The 20930-nt window shown below is 55.6% G+C and overlaps 8 protein-coding genes across 8 annotated transcripts; 5 read left to right on the top strand and 3 right to left on the bottom strand.

The window, feature by feature from the left end:
• Nucleotides 1-557: 557 nt before the first annotated feature.
• On the bottom strand, nt 558-6614 carry HETIRDRAFT_104072 (glycoside hydrolase family 35 protein; the record flags this gene model as incomplete). The annotated part of the gene is made up of 33 exons (XM_009550725.1): nt 558-857; nt 922-1281; nt 1347-1644; nt 1992-2183; nt 2241-2270; nt 2326-2450; nt 2507-2689; nt 2744-2835; nt 2885-2901; nt 2959-2968; nt 3024-3256; nt 3311-3366; nt 3414-3480; nt 3530-3711; nt 3766-3829; nt 3881-4186; nt 4235-4252; nt 4303-4467; nt 4522-4672; nt 4734-4787; nt 4837-4908; nt 4965-4973; nt 5030-5052; nt 5104-5128; nt 5181-5207; nt 5263-5329; nt 5389-5494; nt 5552-5636; nt 5691-5792; nt 5857-5925; nt 5986-6072; nt 6129-6145; nt 6208-6614. The coding sequence occupies 33 exons, from the start codon at nt 6612-6614 to the stop codon at nt 558-560; spliced, it is 3999 nt and encodes a 1332-aa protein (XP_009549020.1).
• A 741-nt stretch (nt 6615-7355) lies between these two features.
• HETIRDRAFT_217867 (uncharacterized protein) lies at nt 7356-9088 on the top strand (the record flags this gene model as incomplete). The annotated part of the gene is made up of 4 exons (XM_009550724.1): nt 7356-7433; nt 7492-7877; nt 7949-8183; nt 8252-9088. Coding segments are annotated over 4 exons (1536 nt in total), but the record flags the coding sequence as incomplete, so codon positions are not given.
• Nucleotides 9089-9993: 905 nt separating this feature from the next.
• HETIRDRAFT_386884 (uncharacterized protein) lies at nt 9994-10701 on the top strand (the record flags this gene model as incomplete). The annotated part of the gene is made up of 2 exons (XM_009550723.1): nt 9994-10102; nt 10197-10701. The coding sequence occupies 2 exons, from the start codon at nt 9994-9996 to the stop codon at nt 10661-10663; spliced, it is 576 nt and encodes a 191-aa protein (XP_009549018.1). The 3' UTR covers nt 10664-10701.
• Nucleotides 10702-11012: 311 nt separating this feature from the next.
• Nucleotides 11013-14390, bottom strand: HETIRDRAFT_324683 (uncharacterized protein; the record flags this gene model as incomplete). The annotated part of the gene is made up of 1 exon (XM_009550722.1): nt 11013-14390. The coding sequence occupies one exon, from the start codon at nt 14388-14390 to the stop codon at nt 11013-11015; it is 3378 nt and encodes a 1125-aa protein (XP_009549017.1).
• Nucleotides 14391-15273: 883 nt separating this feature from the next.
• On the top strand, nt 15274-15633 carry HETIRDRAFT_453303 (uncharacterized protein; the record flags this gene model as incomplete). The annotated part of the gene is made up of 2 exons (XM_009550721.1): nt 15274-15441; nt 15511-15633. 2 exons carry the CDS (start codon nt 15274-15276, stop codon nt 15631-15633), a joined length of 291 nt encoding a protein of 96 aa, XP_009549016.1.
• A 47-nt stretch (nt 15634-15680) lies between these two features.
• Nucleotides 15681-16980, top strand: HETIRDRAFT_453302 (uncharacterized protein; the record flags this gene model as incomplete). Its single annotated transcript, XM_009550720.1, has 4 exons — nt 15681-15808; nt 15876-16080; nt 16524-16870; nt 16929-16980. 4 exons carry the CDS (start codon nt 15681-15683, stop codon nt 16978-16980), a joined length of 732 nt encoding a protein of 243 aa, XP_009549015.1.
• Nucleotides 16981-17200: 220 nt separating this feature from the next.
• HETIRDRAFT_453301 (uncharacterized protein) lies at nt 17201-18663 on the bottom strand (the record flags this gene model as incomplete). The annotated part of the gene is made up of 3 exons (XM_009550719.1): nt 17201-17479; nt 18421-18516; nt 18574-18663. 3 exons carry the CDS (start codon nt 18661-18663, stop codon nt 17201-17203), a joined length of 465 nt encoding a protein of 154 aa, XP_009549014.1.
• A 410-nt stretch (nt 18664-19073) lies between these two features.
• HETIRDRAFT_172256 (uncharacterized protein) lies at nt 19074-20449 on the top strand (the record flags this gene model as incomplete). Its single annotated transcript, XM_009550718.1, has 7 exons — nt 19074-19121; nt 19196-19295; nt 19351-19514; nt 19577-19632; nt 19687-20088; nt 20146-20340; nt 20398-20449. The coding sequence occupies 7 exons, from the start codon at nt 19074-19076 to the stop codon at nt 20447-20449; spliced, it is 1017 nt and encodes a 338-aa protein (XP_009549013.1).
• Nucleotides 20450-20930: the final 481 nt, after the last annotated feature.

The following is a 20930-nucleotide window of genomic DNA, read 5'->3' as shown; positions in this document are numbered from 1 at the left end:
GTACTTGTTTGTCCCCCAACTTTCCAATCCCTCTTTGGCTTCGGTGGCTTGGTACTGCATAGTTTTCCCGGCATATTCCGGGACAGGATCTCACGGGGGAGGATTTATTGTTGACATTCGTCGCGATATATTTGTATCAATATTACAATTATTATCGGCCGACTAGCTCAGTTGGTTAGAGCGTCGTGCTAATAACGCGAAGGTCTTGGGTTCGATCCCCACGTTGGCCACTTTCCTTTTGTCTCTATCCTTTTTTCCAATCAATTCTCAACCCAAAATGCCAACGAAGAACCGATCGGGCTCGAGCTTGGACTTGCTTGGACCCGATTTTTGTATCTCTTTGCCGCCTTGACCATAATTTGAACGCTCTCTGCCAGACTCTGCCAGATTCACATTTCAAACCTTTGATTCATGTCTCTAGTCTGTTATCGCCGCTCTGCTTGTGATGTCTCTAGAGGTCTCTAGTCGCAACACGTTTTAAATCCAAGCCTCCATCCCATGGTATACGGTCAGTGCTAGAGTACACGTCTGTCAGGTTACAACTGCTAGGGCAACAGTCAATGAGCCTCTCCACTAGCGGGACCCGCGGCCGTCCCACAACTGTGCTCTAGTTCTTCTTCCTCCTTCCTCAGCCGGTTCATCGTTGCTTCCAACATCCGCCGCCTCCTATCCTCCACCGTCTCGTTTCCAGATGGTGCTATCCCGGACCCGCCAAGCACGTACGTGCGCGCCTCAGCCTCGAGCTCCGAAGAGGGCTCATACCCCCCGAGGCCGTCGACGAGAGTGTGCGTGCCCTCTTTCTTAGCGCGCTCGAACGCTACGACTTCGCGATTCAGCTGTGAGTTCAGTTCCTTAAACTGATGGAAGGGAGCCGTCAGCGATGTCCGCAGAACACGAAGGGGAAGACGGAAACGGACGGACGTTGTTATCGTGGTCGCCCCACTTGTTGTGCGTCAACTCGTGGCACAGCACCCTCCTCACCTCGAGATACGGCCTGAACCCGTCGTACGCGTCCGTCCGCAGCCGAAGCTTGATCGCCTGCCCCGCGTTCACGTTCAATCCCAACAAGTGCGGGTCCTCGTGCGGCGCGAGCTCCGTGAGCAGCCCGACGGAGAACTCGTGCTTGTTCATGACGTGCAAGATGGCGGGGTCGGAGGAGAGGCGCTCGAGGGTGGCAAGGGCAGAGGCAGGGTTGGGCAGATGCTGAAGCGGCTCGAGGCGGTGGAACCGGTAGCGCCCAGAGGGAGCGGAGGTAAACGCGGATGGACCAGTCGATCGCACCTACAGTTGCCAATCCCGATCCTCAACATCTTCACGGCCAGACCGTAGATCCACGCGAGACGCACCTTGACGGTCCCCTTCACTGCGCGCTCCCGCATGATGTTCTCTCGCCGCCTCTGTTCGTCCTCCACTTTCCGCATCCCTCCCAACTCCTCTGCCGTCGCACCCAGCAGCTGCACCTTCATCCCATCCTTGAAACCCGCGTCCTGAAGTGTAGTGGATTCTTCATGAGAAGGCTTCTTGCCCTTGTAAAGCAGCTTTTGTTGAGGAGGCGGGACGGACGTGAGTTCTTCGAGTCGGGTCTGCAGGACCGCGAGAGTCTCATCCGAGAGACGACAGCCCTCTTGAACATCACTGTAAATCCTAATCGCAAAGCGAAGTGAGAGGGTTCGATCCCCACGTTGGCCATGATATGATTTGGAACATAGATTTTTCAATGTGGCTGTCGATGAGTTTTTGGCCAACAGCCAAGGATAGAATTACAAGCCTAGGGCTCATTGGCCGTGCATTTTGATATCATTTTGGTCACTCGCTTTGTTAGCCTCATGCTAGCTTGTACAATGCAGAGCAGCCTCGGGTCGTGGTGTGTATGGTCTTTGATGCAGCGATTCATCTTTCACCTCAGCGAGCGACTCATCGCATGCCATTGTACGCAACCTCGGATCACGGTTAAGATTACTCGACATATAGAGAACACAGTTGCACATCACATAGCAACGACATATTCAGCAGCGGGTCGCTGAGCACCCTCGTAATCGGGAGCCAGTAGATAATCCGACAAGGTCAGAGATGTCGAGAATGCGCCATCCGCTATCAACTCCAGGCCAGCAAGCGCTGCTCCCGAGGAATCGAGAGACCAAAGTGACAATGCGAGGGTGTTCTCAGATTGACGCTTCAGGATACTGGAAGCATGGTGATCAGTCTCTTGCTGAATGGAAAAGGACTTGACAAAGCATTACCCAGGTGGAAGCACGAATGTAGTCTGAGGCCTTTTGTGTGGAATCCATCAGCGTAGTTCTCGCGTGAAAGCAAGGAGAGACTCACCCCAAGTTGTTGATGTACTTTCCGAGTTGCCAACCGTTGAGGTAGATTTGAACGCGGTAATTCTGTGAGATGTCGCTGGGAGTGATCGATAGGCGCAGAGGAACATCGAGTCCTTGAGGAACGTCCTGACACAACTAGCCGTCAGCCGAGTGGATCGAGTGTATTTTTCTGATCAGCTCACAAAGGAGAATGTCGTCCTGTAAAAGTTGACACCGGCATCGTGGACACCACCACCCGATAACGGTGTACCACTTGCCCACTTGGAGTCGTCGAAACCGGGAAGATGTGCACCGATCCTTTCGGCGTACAAACCGCCCTCGTTCAAATACCCCCTCACAGCATCTGGGGCATGGGCAGCACCTCCCTACAAAGCACTAAGTTCACCATAATTGAAATTGAGGTTGACACGAATATTGACCTGATTTCCTTGAAGCTTCCAGGTCGTAAATGTGGTATTACCTCCAGTGATAGAATAGCCGCGAATTCCACGAGGTTCCTTGCCACCATTTACTAGCTCGCAGGTTAGCAGCAGCTGCAAACGTACGTCATTGGGACTTACTGTAAGCTTCGATGATACTATGTTCCACAAGCAAAGTGTTAGCTCTATCGTTTTGGACCATATTAGTTGCTTACCCCGTATGATCTATAGAAATGCGATGAGCTTCAGTGTGGCCTTGTACACGTGTCAGATCGCCTACCTTGTATTACAACGACAACATTATCCTTTCCGATCTGAAGGGTCGAGCTAGGAATTTTCCACGAGTCAGTGGTCATGCTAACGGAGGCATTGCCCTGGTTTGAACCGAGGAAAACTCCGTTCAAAAATGCGGAGTATCCAAAGCCGTAACCGCCCTGGACGCTCAGATTGATGGATGTCTCTTCACCAGATGCATTGAAATGGCCTCGGAAAATAATGTTGCCACCATAGAACCTGTGAAGAGAGTTTCAGCATCGAATGTCAATCCCAAATGATGCATATCCTAACCCGTATTGTTGCGAATAAAGGACCTGCGTCCCAGAAAGGGGCGGAAGGTTTGTGTACTGTAGAAAAGTAAGATATCTTCTCTGAGGTAAAAGGAAACACGTACGTTCGTTGTTGTCTGATCAGCAGTGACAAAATCAGAGTCATCAAACGCCGGATCAATCTCTGGAAGGCTTTAAGATAGTGAGGGATCACTCGATAAATAACAGGCTCATGACGAACCTTCCCAGCACTTTCCAACTTCCAAGAGTAGGGAGCTTGGGGGTATCTGATACTGCAAGAATTGCCGTGAAAGATCGATGAGAAGTCTGCGTGACTGTCTGGACTTGGCCATTCCAATAAAGAGTGTCCACCGATGAAGGAGCGATGAATTCGATTGGAGTTGTACCATTGAGATCTCCCGTCTGCGCATATATTAGACCAAGCATAACAATATGAAGGCAACCCAAGAAATCTACCAGATGCAGAGTATTGCCAGAAATGGCTGCAGTCCTTATTAGATACGGGCCGCTCGCAAGGATACTATAGAACAATCAGCAGGAGCATACAGTAAATGAATTGGTATGAACTCACGTTTGATTAGTACCAAAGGAAAAGAAAGATCCATAATTCCCTGAGCCAGGAATGATAGGAGCATGCCATGTGTTGGCAGTAGGTTTATCCAAAATCACCACGGTGATCGTCTTGCCACTTGCGTTGATATCGACAAACTTTGAGCCTTGGAGAGAGTAAACAAGAGTCAAGATCCCTCCAGAGTATGTGGATGTAACATTCGAGGCCCCATTGAGGGACACTTGAGGTTGGGACGAGAACTTGAATGTGGTTTCTCCGGTCTCGCCTAGTCCTGCGTAGAAAATGATGTAGTCGATGTCGTCGATGCTGAAAGCATCGGTCAGAGAGTGTGATGCTTGTTCGAAACTAACTCACGTCGTCCAAGTCAAGATTCTGTCAATGGTGTGAGCATTTCGGCCGGTCAAACAACCATTAGGACTCACTCGGCAGTGGAGTACAGGATGGTCGTCGCTGACTGTCCGAAAACGTAATCTGTAACAAGTATCTTACTGTCACGGCCGTTGAGGGTGATAACGCCCTGCGCCGGTAACAAGAGTGCTCCCTCAGACGTGGTGATATTGAGTTGAGTGGTTGTCAAGTCAGTAGATCTGATCCACTCTATTAGGATATATATCGATGACAAAAGGCATTCCTCATCTCACGTAGCGTCATTGTGCCGCAAGACGTAGAAGCCTGCCCCCGACTGCAGATTCTTCAGCTCAGCAGTATGGACTAGAGACGACGTGGTGTAGTTCGTTCCGTTACTGATTTGAATCGTTGCAAGTAGGTCGCGAGAAACGCGGAGGAAAAGGCCTGCATATTTATAAAACATCATCAGTTTGAGAGACAAGGAGGATATTTCCAACAAACGAACCTTGGAGCCTCATCTCATTCATCTTGGGTGTCGCAACACGATTTTCGTTGATACCTGGCAACAGTTGAGACATGATATCGACTGTCAATTAGAGAGTATTCACCGCCGCCGTAATCGTAACTGCTATAGACAGTGGGTTCAGCGGTTTGGCCCCAGTTCGTACCGCCAAACAACACTATAGGCTTTCGATGAGAATGGAGGACCTTGTCGGTATGAGAATTAACGACTGACTGTAGATATCTAAAAGAGGATAATGAGTGTTCAGAAATTCGAATGGAGAATTACTAAATATTCACTCAAAATCGTCGTCGTTTGTGCACTGCGAGAATGATCAACAGTTTCGCTTCCACGGATCCATCTTGATACGTACTAGTTTTCCTTGTAGAACACATTCTCTGGGATCCTATCGAATCAGAGTGAAAAAAATAATTGTGAAGAGTCTCGTACCGTAGTCGGCATTGTCCAACGTGGTTTCTGTCGGGAATTCGTTACGACATACGACATGCGGAAATAACATTACAATGCATACCGAAAACCTCATACCCTGTTCCGCCTCTAGCTTTAGATCCCCAACCAAGAAGCCAGCCACCTCCGAACTGCAGGTGGTATTTCAGGCCCTATTAACTGCACTACTCGTTCCGGATAATGCTCGTACCTCAGCAAGACATAGCGGGCTGCTTGGAGCAACGTTTTTGTGGACAGACATATAGATAGTCTGCACCTGGTTCCAACGCGATGTACCCTGCGGGTAGGAATCTCCGCTGCATCCAGTCTAGTTCAGTACACAGCAATACATCTAGTAGATCAACATAATTAACCAGTAGATGTTGACGGAACCATTACCGGGCAAGTCTGGGCTGAAATTCCCACCCTGGCCTGCGTGCTGGTCATTGTGCGTTGTCGCTATTCCACTTCCGATGATGAGTGTTGGTTCAATTCAATTTAGAACGGACGCACGAATGACAATACTGTTGGCACGGTACGTGTCGATAATGTCCTGCATATAATCACTCCTTCCTGTTCCGGCACTGAACTCATTCTCTGCTTGTACCAGTATAACTGTAGCAAACAAGAATGAGACAACGGTATTGATAAAATATGACTCTGAATGTTGAAAACTTACTGGGGCCACCATTGGTGATCTGATTTTTTGCGATAATCTGTGAAACTGCGATCATATAGGGCTTCCAAGCTGGTGTGATAAATGCATCGGCGCTTCGTCGTTCAATGTTCTGTTCGCAAATACACACACCTCGCGTATAGTTGATGTTATCAGTACGCAGAGATCCTGCAATATTGCCCACCCAGCCGGGAAAGCCGCCCCCTGTGGTTTCGGCATCTTGAAGGGTACATTAGGTACATCGGTTGCCCCTCAATAACAGTACAAAAACTTACTGATATAGGGACCAGGTCTACAAAACAGCATGCAGTCGATGGAAGCAAGTTCAGAGCAATGCAAGCAACTGGATCGCACCTCGCAATCATCCATAATCCCGCATTCTTGGCTTCATCAATAAATCTCTGCAAATCACGGTACGTTCCTTCCTGCCAGTCTCCCTTACCGTCATTCGTATCCGGTGTAGGATAATGCAATGCCCAATGCACGTAGAATGAAACAGTATTGAACCCGTTAGCTTTTATCTTTTCAAATACGTCGGCCCAGAGGTCAGGGTTTGGCTGCCTCCAAGGGTGCACTTCAGCTGATAGAATGAACACGCGCTGGCCGAAGATCGAAAGAGAATGAGGATCCCAGGTGACTGCGTCGGTAAGACCGGTAGAGTTGCGTCGCGCAAGATCGCTGGCCACGGTCGAGGACGCAGCAGAAAGCGCCAAGAGGACTGCAGCGAGAGCACGGCGTAGCATCGTTACTGAGAGCAACATGCTGGCAGCCAGTGATTCGAGCAGTGAACGTTATTTAAAAAGCCCTCTCGTGCTTCCCTTCTCTGCGATGAAATAGCGGATGCCATGGCGCGACCACGTCCAACGACCAGCAGGTGATGTCGGACCATGCGAAACCAGAATAGTGAAACGGGCCGCTCAAGCCGTATAGCATGATGCTTCGCCTTTCAGGACGTTTCCGCCTTGCTCAAGCGACGGGACGCGAGTATGGAGACTGATAGAGTCGCTATTTGAGACATGTAGAAAGTTGCAGAATACATGATCAGACTCATTGATTCATAGTAAACGGTGAAGCATTGAGGCTTTAAATGGTACAAGTATGGGGATCGGGGGCCTTCGAAATTCGAAGGGCAAATGATGTCCAGCTGGCATTGTTTCACGAGATTGAGTGATGTGGAAGGTGGTAAGCGGGCCGTCATAGAGATCCTCGAGGAATCCTCACAAAAATCAGGAGCGGTCATGTGCTACGAAGTATTGATGCACGTGCTCAGCGCGTCTCGTGAGGTTTTCCTCCGCTCAGTTCTTTTAGGTTTCTCCATCACGGCTTCGGCCAATTATCACAGACTAAATCCCACATTGCTATTTTCCGACGCTGGGACTCTCGTAGGCATGAGGCCCTTCTTCGCCTCAAGTCTCATTCTTGAGTGTCTGCCAAGCGTTTACAAGGCCCAGCCGTCGGTAATCTCGACCAAGGGTCTTTACTTTGTTTCAAACGTCTGCCAACTGGAATCATTGCCGACGGAACTCATTCTCGAGATATTTCAACATCTTGATTACCGTGCATTGCTTGCCTGCGAGAAGGTAAGTCTGATTGATACACTAATGAATTCACAGCCAGTTCCAAATTGATCTGTATCAGACGTGCCGCCGCCTCCGAGACGTGGTTACGGGCCACTCCCTTCTGCAATATCAGATCGCTCTTGCTTTGTCTGGGATGCTCCATGGAATTGCTGGCCCTCTTTCTACTGCAGGACGTCTGAGTGCCTTGATCCGATACCAGTCAGCTTGGAGAAGTCTCGAGTGGTCTGCGCACATGGCTTTCCCCTTGTTAGAAGGACTACCCAGGTGCTGGGACCTCTACGGCGGGGTTCTGGGAATGAGAACCTCTGCCAGAAGCTTGTGTTTCAGGCAACTTCCTTCCCGGCTAAGGGGCATTGAATTTCGCGAATGGGGTGTGGGATTCGAATACACTATTGCCGACTTCTTCATGGACCCATCCCAGGACCTGCTTGTGCTGATCCAGAAGTGTTTGAAGTGTGTCTTTTTTCTTATCTCCCCTGTTTCTGACTATCTGAACCGCTTTGTCCCGTAACCAGCGATGGTATCACAGTGTGTATCGTCTATGTGATTCTTCTTGCGAATGGCGAAGCACATATAACGCATAGAAGCCCTCGAGTGATCAACCTCCCAGTCGCCTTTCCGCGGCGCATCCCCCATATGGCGTACTCTATCAAAGTCAACGGCGATCATCTCGGTGTCTTGTTCCTCGACGAACGTTCGCAGTCAGCTCACCTCGTGATATGGAATTGGAAGGCGGGCGAAATCGAGATGGTGACTCTCGCTTCCATCATATCGTTGAGCCCCCCAGAAGCTGAGAACGCTTACTCTGGCTGGTCTAGAACATGCAAGGACAAGGGCTGCAGTGCTTTGCGTTCCTCGACGATAGGCGCGTCATAATCGGATTATTATTTCGTCCACCGAATGCTCCAGGAGGCCCGTCCCTGATGGTGTATGATTACCGAAACACGTCGCCCGCGCTCATCGATGCGCAAAACAGTCCATACATGTGCGGTTTCGCTCTTCCTCGCATGACGTTCTCTCCGTTCGACAAGATCGTCATCAACTCTGACCCGGGCCCGCGCGCGTCCCCGAATCCCGAACTACGCGTGCCTTTCTGCATCGATCACAGCGACAGGCTTATTCTCGTCGAGCTCTCCAGGCAACGCGGGGAAGCGGCAGCTGGCGTGGACGTGTTCATTCCTACGCACGTTTTTCGGCCCTTCCTCCGCACGGCCAGGGCACCACGACGCTACGTCGAGTGGGAAGAGTGGGGGCCCGAGGGCACACGGGTGCTCCCGCACACAGCGGAGTGGCCAACCTGGGCGTGCTACGTCTACGGGATGCGGTACGTATACCCCCGACCGATCACCGCGTCCAACGGCAGGCGGGCGATCAGGGTCTTCGACTTCCACCCGACGAGACTCAGGCAGGCGCGCGCGACCGTTGCGGCGGATGACGTGGACGCCTGGACGATAGTGACAGACCAAGGCTACGTCGGGACGAGCGCGACGTGGGAGGTGGAGTTCTGGAAGCAGCACGGCGTCCAGTCGCACCTGCCGTTCCTCGTCAAAGAGATACTTCTGCCACCGCATGTACGCGCTGCCGCCAATGACGACGTGTCTCTTATGCTCAGCGAAGACACTATCATCGCTATCGAAGACGTGAGTCCCTCCGTGCGGCTTTCATATCTCCTGCTGAGCCGTTATCGCTGGCCCACAGGCGACCGGAACTTCTCCCTCGATAGTGCACCTGTACACATTCTAGCTCTGGGCATCGCCAGCTCTAGCCCGACGGATCATCGACGCCAGCGTGGATACGTAGTACAATGAATCCGGACTCTGTGAACACCGAGGGCACAGATAGCGGTGTACTGGATCGAGTTTCGGTGAGCTGACCAACATCTTAGATGGCAGAAGGACCTCGATTGACCGTGCCCACAGGGACGGCAGCACTCCAGCGCATCGCAACCGACGTGACGGCTGTCCCGACCATGATATCATCGCGAACGAACGCGGACCGAGGTGCGCAGATACCAGTTGCCCAGTCAGGGCAGTTCGTCTCATGCAATCGACCCTAATCGACCGCGCTCGTAGCCTGCTGTGGGAGACCCGATAGCGGCTCGCGTGTTTTTTTTCTTCTCTCGATACCGTTTCAGCAGCCGACACGATCGCACATGAATATGCCCGACGTCATCGTCATCGCCTTGCTCTCGCCCCTTCGCCTCGGTCCCATCGCGCGGACGCATTTGCAGCACCCTCGAGCCCAGCAGCCCATCGGCCATCGCCACCACCGCCTTCCGGAGTCACTTACCACATGCTACACGCCCAACGCAACGGATGGTGATAGAATATACTTCTGATTCTTCTTCGCCGGACCACGACTCGGAGAGGAAACAGGGTGTCGCCGTACAGTAAGTACACACGCACATATACACACGAGTCGAAATGAACATGTCAGCCTACACATATGTACCCAAACGAACACGATGACGATAGAATATATACTATGTTGCCTTCTGCACAAGAATGTATCACGGGAAAAGATGCGTATCATGCTGAGCACTGAGCACTGAATACGAGCAATGTTAAATAAGGAGCACGAGGCACGAGCGGACACAGACACCGCCGCTCGTCGAACACAACGAGGTATCGTCGAAACGAAAACAACAAACAGGAGAAACCGATCCGGAGGTAGAACCTAAGGCGGTCTGAAACCTGGAACCGCAGCCGAAACCGCCCGCCGCGTACATCGCCTACATCTCACACCTACTCCACCCATTCACAGCTCCGACGAACGCGATCGAGCCCGACGCCCAGACGAGCCCCGAGAGAGAGCAGACGACAACAAAGAGCATGCTATATACGTGTCCGTGCACCGAACCAACCACGGCGAACGCAAAGGCGAACGGGAAACACGAGCCCGCGCGGGCAAGCGCGGCGTATATACAGTACGTACCGCGTAGGTATCGCTCGGCAGCGTATCGTATATTGGCGAGGGCGAATTCTCGACAGTCGCTCGCACAAAGGCAAGAAGTAAAGCGAAAACAAAAAAAAACGGAGAAGTTCAAAAGGCATAAAGAAATCGAGAAACCGGAACATCACAACGAAACGAAAAGGGATGACGGGGAACGGAACGAGGGGAAACACCGAAGCCGGCGGGGACTCCTGCAAGCTGCGCTGCTTGAGCCCCGGGAATTAGAAGCACATAAAAGGCCTATGTGTGTATGTATGTATGTACGAACGTATGCATGAGTAGGAAGGATATGAACAAACGTTGGCCGAGTCGATACCACACGCCCTGGGGCGGAAGCTCGAGAAAGAGCTCGACGAGGCTAGCGAAACACGCAAGATGCAATTATAAAGAACGAAGCAAAAGAAGACAAGTAGAGGGGAGATGGGAGGTGGGTAAGAAAGGAAAAGAAAGACAACAAGCACGGACCGAGAATATCCACGCATTAAGCAAATAACTAGCCTGGACGACAGACACCCTCAACAGCCCTAGAGCCCCAGAAATCGAATCTGTCACCCGACCAGAAAAAAAATCAAAAAATCGGAACACGCGTCAGTCTCACGATCTCCGAACTAGAGTGACAAACTCACCTCAAGCACCCGCACTACTGCTGTTACTACTGTTACTGCTACTGCTGCCACCATGCCAAAACGAGCCCCACAGCCCCCGCGCACTGCTCACGATCTCCGCCGCGCGCCCGACGAGCGTCCCCGCCTGCGCCTGCTCCTCACGCGCAACAGCCGGACTCGTCGGACGGCCGCCGACCTGCGACGCGCGCTTGCTCTGACCGTGCGTGGGCGACGACACCGCCGGGACCGCAGTCGCCGTCGCCGAAGTCGTCGAAGCAGCCGAGGTAGACGGGGCAGCGGCGGGGGCCGGGAGCCGCGCAGGCCTAAGCTTGAGCTCGCGCACGGGCGAGTTGGCCGGCGTCGGCTGCCGCGAGCGCGCCTGCTCCTCTTCCTCCATGATCGCGGGCTGGCTCGGGACCGCGAGCGGGATCTTGCCCGACGCGCGCTTGCGCGCGCTCGCGGCGGACGCGGGCGCGGACATCTCGTGCTCCGTCGAGGACCCAGAGCTCGAGATCGTGCTCACGCTGCTCATCGACGCGGAGAGCACAGGCGCGGACGACGGGCCGGCTTGGCTTTGCCCTTGCCCTTGCCCTTGTCCGATACCTAGCCCTAGGCCCAGCGACTGCCGCTGCTCCATCTCCTCCCTCCACAGTCCCTCCGCACTCGCATCCAAGCTCCCGCTCCTGGCAATGGCAATCACAGGGCTCGCCCCGCTCGGCGGACTCATGCTCCCGCTCGCCCCCCGCCCGCCAAGCCGCGACGCCCTTCCACGCCCCACGACGGTCACCTGCAGCGGCTGCTGCTGCTGCTGACCCTGTGGGTACACGAAATGCGCCCCGATTCCGGGACCAGCGCCAGGCCCGATCACCGCGCTCGACGCTGTCGGACTCACGCTCCCCAGCGGCGAACTCGTCCCGCGCGACCCCGACCGGTCGCGATCAGAGAACGACGACGCACTCCGCGTCGCCGAGCGCCCTCGGACGCCCTCGCCGCCTCCACTACTGCGCGACGCGGCGCTGCGCCCACGGTGAGGCGCGTGTTCGGGCGGGGAGAGCAGGACAGTGTCGGTGAAAAGGTGGGACGATGAGCTTGATCGTGGGACAGGGACGGAGGATGAGGGCGGGGCGGAAGTGGATATCGACGGGGACGCAGACAAAACAGTCGACGTGGACGTGGACGTGGCGACCGGATATGACGATGACGGCGTGTCGACGATGCGCGTCACCTCCGCGGGCGACGGCGTCCGCGACTTGGACCGACTATGTGACCTCGAGCTCGATCGGCTCCTGCTCCGGCTCCTCGACCGCTCACGCTCCCTAAACTCCTCGCTCGGCCCGTCCTCATCGTTGACGACCACCTCCGGCGCATGGCCCTCTGCGAACCCGCTACTCCGCCCGCTCTGCACGCTCTCCGCGCCGCCCTGCGCGTACCGCACGAGGCCCGCGCCGAACTCAGAGTCTATCCTCACCTCCTTCTCCATCCCTGCCCCTCCAAAATAATCAAACGTCTCTTCTTGCTGCGCATCCTGCTCAACTTCATCCAGGACCGCCGCCGCAGCGGCAGGCGATCGCGCATATGGTATAGGCGGCGGCAGCGCCTCCGCCGCGGGCACAGGCGACGCGCAGTCCGACGGCGATCGCGAGCCGGAACCCGAATGCGAATGCGAGCCGGAGCGCGAGCCACTGCCCGCGCCGACGCTGAACCGCGCCTCGCGGTGTCTGTACACGTCCTCTGCGCTGCCGGCTACAGCTGCCGCGCCCAGACCGACGCCCAGGCCGATACCGACTCCGACGCCGGCGCTCGAGCTAGACCGGCGCGAGGCTCCGTAGCTGCCACCAAGCGAGGGCACGTACACGAGGTTGACGTGTGCGGTGGCGTGCGTGCCGTGCGGGAGCCCCGCGTGGTTGCCGACGCCGGTCGTCTTGAGCATCGTCGGCGCTATGGGCGCGATGGTCATGTGCTCCTTGTCCGACGAGTTGGCGCGGACGAGCATCGGGCGGGCGTTGGGCCGCAGGCGCTGCGAGTGCGCGTGCGCGTAGAGGCCGGGCGAGCGCGAAGAGGATGATGATCGGGAGCGCGAGGATGCGGTGCGCATCTCGAGGATGTCATCGTCATCGTCTTCATCATCGTCTTCCGTGTCCGAGCCGGCGTGGCCCTCAGAGAAGAGCGAAGGTTCGTCGAGTCCGTCGTCGTACGAGCCGACTTCGGAATCCGGGTCGTATCTACGATACGCCGGGGTATCCAGGAGTTTGTCATCATCAGCGTGCAGACCGTAAACGACGCGGGGACGGAAGGCAGCCACGAAAAAAGAGACTGACCCGTCATCGGAACCGTCGTCGTACATGCGCGGGGTCGCAGGCTTCCGCCGGCCGTTTGCTTTCCCGTTCTGTGGGGAGTCGATGGCGATGCACTGTTCGACAAAGGTGTTGAAACTGATGTGCTTCTTCTTGCCCCCGGGGCCCTTCTCGTTCAAGTCCTGAGAGCTTCCGCCGGTCGTGTCCCGCGCCGAATCACTCGAGCCGGAGCGCTCGCCCATGACGGGCGGTGAGAGGACAGCCGGATACGCACCGATGTCTTCGTAGGGGCTGGTGAGAACAGGAGCGATTATGCGCGGCGGAGAGTCCTTGCGGAAGGGGTTGTTGCGGTAGCGAGAGATGTTGGTGTCGCTCTTGGTGTGCATCAGGTGAGGACGGATGAGCTCAGCCTCGTCTTCCTCGTCGTCCTCGTCAATAGTGCCGAGATCGTCAGAGGCATCGTCTGTTTGATTGAGGTTGGGGAGGGCACTGGTGAGGAGGTCGCTGATACTGCGGTGCTTGAGGATGGGCTTCTTGCCCGGGATATTGTATCCCTGCGAGTCTGTGCTGAGACCGAGGCGGTCTTGCACCGTCTTCTCCTTATCGACGGTCGTCGGGTCTGGTTTGGGTTTGGGCGGGGGCGACCAGTCGAGGGCGGTATGGAGAGGCCCATAGAGCCAGGTGACGTCCGAGTCTTTGAGCCTGCATGGGAAGAGCGGCGTGAGCACAACGCCCCGGACATGGGCGATAAATGGAGGACGTGTGCCCCTCGAGGCGACGATAACGGTGGCCAGGGAGAGGATAAAAGGGGACGGAGGCGAGGCGGAGGGAGAAAAAGCGCACCAGTTCAAAGTCTCCGGACTTATCGTCTTGAGCTTATTTCTCTGCTTCCACCAGGTGCGCCAACTTGCGTTTTCGAGGCGGGCGCCGTTTGCGATTTCGTTTTTCTGGCGAGTCATGTTGCGCCAGGAACGCCACACGTCCTCTTCGCGCCATTCATGGGAGAGGTAGTCGACCTGGCCGCGAGGCTGGGTGGATACGGAGGTGTCGTCGGGTATTGCGTTGGTTGTGACGGAGACGAGGAGGAGGGGGAGGTAGTTGGCCATAAGGGATGTGTGCGAGACGCGCTGGGCGACTCGGACGGAGAAATTGGGATGGGACTGAGAAAAGGGATGGAGAGGATAGACGGCGATGACGCTGTCGACCGCAGTCTAGACAAGAACTTCGGGGAAGGAAGAAAGCGAGCAAACTGGGGTGGGCTGCAGGATAAAGCCCGGGAGGCTAAAAACAGACAATCGCGGTCTATCGTGGAAAAAACCGGCGGTGGGCGAGGGGTGTGATCGCTGCGGGCCGAGAGGGGGAGTGTGCACCGGGGGGCGAGGGCTGTCGACGACGTGTGCGACGGCGACGACGGTGGAGGGGAACGAGGAGGATGTTGTGGAGAGAGAGAGGAGAGGTGGTGGCCAGTGTTCAGGGCGACCGCCGACGGACCGTGACCGTCGCATTCGGAAGGAGCTCGGGTCTTCTCGGAACACTCCCGGCCCGCCCTTTTTTTTTCTTTTCTTCTCTTTTTCGGGCCCCTTTTCGTCATTTTCGATGCTGTTTTCGGCCGCTTCCCGCCCATTTTCTGCGGGCGGGGGCCCTGCGCTCGGCGCGTCCTGTTTCAGCCTGCAGCGCAGACGTGGCCGTCCGTGCATCACTTGACGCTTACCCCGCACTCCACGCCCGTGATTCCCCCGCATCACCAATATCATTCGACTCGCCCCAACGCCGTCGCACACCTCCGGCCGCTGTGCAATCACCGCACCGTGCACGCAGCCCGCGTGACTCGCCGCTAGCCTCTGTGTATCCACCCATGCCCGAGTCGCACAGCTGCTCGCGACGCGCCGAGTGGCGCACGGCATCACGCTCGACTTATCACGCTGCCATGGCGTTTCGCGCGCACCTGCGCACCCCAGCGCCGTGGGCCCGTCCGCCGTCGACGCACACATGGCGCTTCTCCTCGCTTCTCTCCAGGCCCAGCTCGGCCTGCGTTCGCTGGCACAGCAATCATATGGCCGGCTCCGCCTCGCGTCTCGCGTGTTGCCAATCCACAGACCGTCTCGAGACCCCGGTGACGACATCCATCTCCCATCGGCAGGCCCTGCCAGCGAGGCCGTGCCGAGCAATAGACCAATCCCCAATTGATCGTATATCATATATCAATGAAATGCGCATGCACCTCAGCTCGCGGACACTGTTTCGTGTTCACGCTCGCAGCCAACGACGACGGCGCCGGATCTCGACGCCTCGGAACACGCGCCAACGTTGGGCCGCGCGCCGAACGGCATCCCCGATGCTAATGCCTGATGCAGGCAGATGCAGACGCAGATGGTCCCTTGATACCTTGATCCATGATGGCGGGACGACGGGACGATCCGAGCCTATCGCGGCACGCGTCCGCGCCCAGCCGCGCGCGAAGCCTCCACCTCCAAGCCTTCCAATTCTGCAAGCACTCGACTTACTTATTTGCCAACGACTGCCAGTGCTTCGTTCCCGCCCTCGCCGGCGCCACCAATACAAACTGACTCACGCCTGACAAGTGCCCACAGTCACACACTGCGGTCTGTCGTACATTTCAGCGCGCGTTTCGAGCTTAAAGCTTCGGCGGCCTGCGATTATGGGAACCGCTCCCCTTTCATGAGCTGCGCCACAGGACTGCGACCCTCTGCGACCCACTTGCGACCCTCGATCCGGCATTCTATTCTCGCCCACTCTACGCCCGCAGGCGCTCGGCTACCCCGCATCGAGACGCAGGTCGGCTTCCGAGGAGTCATCTCCAACCAGCCCCAACCCCGCATCACGTGATGCACCCCCATGCAAGCACCTGTCAGTCCACGCGTCCGAAGACACCGCGATACTCATATCATGAACCCACCTGTGAGTCAGATGCAGTACCCCTGGTGGGTCGCCTCCCCACTAGTTAGGCACAGTTCAACCGCATATGGAGGCTGGCTCGCGCGCAGTTGACGCGGGTGCTCGGCCTTGTATAATCTGCACATCATTCATCATTCGAATGCTAAATGTTGAAATTTGTTCTTGAATTGTACCGGTCAAGAGGCGGCAGAAAATTTCCAAGGGATACGGCGGAGGCTTCCGAGGCCGAGTATGGTGAGCACGACGAGGCGCGAGAGTCTGACGGTGCAATGGATCTGAGCCAGTTTCCAAATAAGGGCAGAATTTTGCCTCGATTCGATTAGGAAGGAGAACTGGTGATCCACCAGGGGTCCCCGTTTTCGCCCTCCGCCGCCGCGACCCTTCGATCTTGGTTTGTCCGCTGTCCGCTGCTGCCCGTCAGTCGCTCAAGCTACGGCTGGCAAGCCACGCTCTGCAACCGCGAACGCAAGCCAGCATCCAGGCAACAAGCTCCGCACTTCCCGCCCGCTGCCGCAGCGACCCCGCGACCTCCGTTCGTCCGCTCGCGCCTTCGCTGGCCAGAAGCGGCAAGTCATGCCCCGCAATTATCGCACGAGGGCGAGCCAGGCTTTCATTTGGGCGACGAGCTTTGTGCCACGCCGCGGCCGTCGAAACCTAGTCTCGCTGCCGAGTCTGCCCAGAAGATACTTACAGATACTTACTTGGTCGGTCTCGATCGAAACCCACAGCAGACCAGCACCGAAGGCACTCGTCGACTTCGGCTTCGGCTTCGGCTTCTAACTCGAGCCCGGACTCAGACAGTCCTTCGAAGCTCGCTTCACTTCTTCGCACTCGTCGCGCCCTCGGTGGCCCGTGACCAGCAGCTGACCTGACCTGGCCCGCATCCCCTCGCCGTGCCCGCCCACGCGCCCTGCCGTGCTTCGTGGATTTTCCCTCGGGATCGCATTCCAACGAGACAGCGCCTTCTCGGGCTTCTCGACGGGGACCCTGCCACTTAATATCAATCGCGCCGCATCGCGTCGTTGGACCGAGGGAAGCCTGCCGGCCGTGCGCGCGTTCTGCGCTTGCCAGACTGGGCGGGCGCGTTCGCCAGCCATGTGTTCCTGTCGGCGCCTCGCTGCGGCCTCAACGCCCACACAAGGGCAGTCGTCCTCGCTGCGTAACCACCAATCGTGTCGCGTCGGGTTGAGGGTCTGCTAGCCGTTCGCCCATCTTCTGTTCCTCGGACCGAGAGCGCGCATGTGCCGGTCATGTGTGCAGACGAGTGCTTCGCTGCAGTCTTTGTGGATCCGCAGCGCCAACAGGGCATTCGTCCTCGGTTTGCTGGGAAGACGTGACAGGCACTGCTGTTCACTACACCGTGTCTCCTCACGAAACCAAGAACGTGCAGCCCGCCGGAGCCCGACACAGGAACGGCGTGCGCTTCTCACGGCGTACTGATATCTGGCCCCCGACACCTCGACGTAGGTGCCCCCTCTGGTCCCAGAACCTCTTGTGCGACGCGTGCGGGCCATCCCGATATCATGGGGCAGGCATTCTCCGTTGAAGAAGGCTTCTGGGACTGCGTGCTGTACCTATCGTCGCCCCCTCGTTCGTCGTCGCGCGCTCATCCAGATTCAGCAGCAGCTCACGCATTCGTCCGATCGGCCGCAGCTCACGCGTCATGATCCCTGCGCCTCAACGGGTCGTCCCAGCTGTGTACTTCTCATTCGCTTGTACCTGTAGATCTCACAAATTGGCGCAGTCCCTCGTTCCTGGCTAAACAAAGATCAGTGTATAAGAGCCATGCCGACCCGTCTGGGCCATGCGCGTACTGCCGTTGAACGAAGCCCAGTACGAGCTTGAGTCCATTAGGAACGACCATCTTTTGTCGACGACGCTCTAGAGTCTAGACTCGGCGCCTCCCTTGCGTTCTGTGCATATCTGTCCCCATCGTTCCTCGGACCGGCATCCTATCTATTTTGATGAGAGCGATCTGCAGCCTTTCGAAGCACGGGGAGGGATCACGATCGCGGCGTGTAGCATCCGAGAACCCATTATACAAGGCTATCGAATCTCGGGGCATACATTGAGTAGCGTTTTCCAAAAAACAAAATTCAACCCGAATGTTCTGGGCTGAGTTTCCCATGTCTGCAAGTGTACACGGATGTCCCAAACGGGTGCGCATGTGAAATGCGAACCGCAGCTCGCAACTTTCCTGAATCCGACGGTCGAACGTACGTATTCGGTGCGCTGCCAGTATTCAAGCGGGACAGGGACATCGACGTCAGATTCCACAATTTTTCCGACTCGTGAGTTGACGTCTGACGGCGGTTCCTGTTGAGATATGCATGCGTGCTTGCAACCAGGCGCCCCTTCGTCCTCTGCGCTTACCAAAGCCGCCCCCGTCTGCTGCATTTCGATGGTCGGCAAGTCGACGAGCGCATCGTCGAAGTGGGTTGGCTCGGGATGCGACTTTGCCATACAGCTTCGCGCGAGGTAGGCCAGATTCAAGATTCCAACCGCTTGCCAAGGTCAGGTCATGTACACAAGGCAGTGATGGATCTGCGCTGATTTCTTATGTTAGTGCCAATTCCTGAAGCTCATCTCTACTAAGATGCACTATTTTGCGGTTATATAGCAGGACCTCGGCGTTCTCGGTACGAGGCGGCCATGTGCACACGCTCTCAGCGACAGCAAGAATACATGGCACCGGAAACTCTTTGATGGTGAACGAATTGTCAGACATCGTCTATTCCGTTGTTGATAGGGTGCGAAAGGAAGGTCGTACACCGAGTGGAGTTGTAAGGTGTGCGTTTCGTTTCATGATGGGACCTAATTATACTGTGTTAGTACCACTGGTGGCTATATGCAAGCAGACCCGTCCAGCTTGAATGGTCTGGGTGAAACATGGCGGCTATGGGCCTTTCGTTTATAAGGTGGTTCGTTGGTTCTACTTCGAATCAGTTTTGACACCTCCTTGTCGTCTCGACTTTCTCTCTCCTTGTCTCCTCAGATCGAACGTTTAAGGACGACTATGACTGTACCACCGGAATCTCTTTCCTCGAATGCGCTCGTACCTTGTGCCTCTGCTGAATCCCTATCTGTGAACCTTGGTATGTCGAGACAAAAACAGGATTTATCATGTTTCTTTTACTGACGGTCTGCTAGCACCTATTCTCAAATCTTTCTTGGCCGGCACGGCGTACGAGCCTCCGACTGCAACCGGCACCAATGAGCAGTTGGTAGCCGCTATGCACGCCGAAATGGAAGCACGAGACATCGCTTCTTCGCAGCTAGAACGGCTGTTACGCGCTAGCGCCGATTTTGTGGAGGTCGGTGCATCCTGTGGACTGTGCTTTCACAGAAGTTGACTGAATCGTGCTTGCGCTCACAGTTGTCCTATCCATACTACGATTTCAAAGAGAAAAAGATCGTCGCATTGTACCATTGGTAAGTAGTCAATTTTTGGATCGAGCGTAGTGCCTTGAAGCATATGTTCTGCAGGTATATGGTATACCTTGACGGACTAGTGTCCACTGACGCGGAGCCGCTTCTTGCTTTCCAAGAGCGGTTTCTCCGCCGGCAACCCCAACTGGATCCGGTCCTCGACGCCCTCAGTGACGTCTTCATTCAGCTCTACGACATCTTCCAGCCGCATTGCGCAAACCTCATTCTCTCATCCTCGCTAGAGTTTCTCACGGGCACCGCCTTCGAACCACAGATCAAAGCGTTGACCCTCGACCGCACCGCGAAGCAGTTTCCGTGGTACCTGCGTGAGCTCACGGGCATAGCAGAAGGATTTTCCCACCTCGTCTTCCCCATGCGGCTCGGTATCAACGTCCTGGAATACATCAAGGTCATACCAGAAATGTGCCGCTGGCTGAACGTGTCGAATGATCTTCTGTCGTCCGTAGCTCACTTTCGCGCCGAAGATTCGGGTCGCTGATTGTGAAGGCCGTCTAGGTTCTACAAAGAAGAGCTCGCCGGAGAGACTGCCACCTATGTCTGTCTGCGAGCATTGGTTGAGAACAAAGACGCGATCCAAGTGCTCGCGGAGGTGAAAGATGAGCTGCTTTCATCGCAAGAGATCATCCATGCGACGCTGGTCGCCTGCCCTGCGGCTCTTCGTACCTGGAAATCCTTTGAGCAAGGCTACATGTGAGCCTGTCCTTATTCGCCATTGCGCTGTCGCGATTGACCGCCTCCTTCACACAGTTTCTGGCATCTGTCTCAGGACCGCTACAAGCTGCGAGACTTGGACTTGTAGCTGAGGGAGTCAAAGTCGGAGATCAGTTTACCACTTACCCTTGATGCTGAGCTGAAAAACTACAGATACGAATGATAATAGATGGTGGAACATAGAGGGAATCGTGGAGAATATGAAAGACCCTATGCCTGTATTTTGTTGCTGTCCCTCGGGCGTTTTAAAGAGTCGGGCTGGGCCTGGGCTCTTTATGGTTGATTCGAAACCCGTGAGAACATGTAGTGGCGGTGTTTAAATCCGCGTGGTCCTCAGGATCTGCGCGGCGGTTTCCGAACGCTGGTGGAAACTACACATCTGGACGCACAGGCTCCTGCTACAGTGCGCTATCGAATTTGTTCTAACCGACCGCTTTTTGTGATAGAAGAGATGGTTCAGCGACTACTCGTGCAGAAAGCAAAGAAAGGGAGAGGGAGTGATTACTCCAGTATGTTTCGAAAAACTCCGACCTAGATGCACTCTCTGTTCTCAAACTCACTTTGCGACG

The sequence above is a fragment of the Heterobasidion irregulare genome (assembly GCF_000320585.1).
Source record: "Heterobasidion irregulare TC 32-1 unplaced genomic scaffold scaffold_08, whole genome shotgun sequence".
In the NCBI taxonomy this organism is placed as follows: Eukaryota; Fungi; Basidiomycota; class Agaricomycetes; order Russulales; family Bondarzewiaceae; genus Heterobasidion; species Heterobasidion irregulare.
This window is presented reverse-complemented; position numbering and strand designations above follow the sequence as displayed.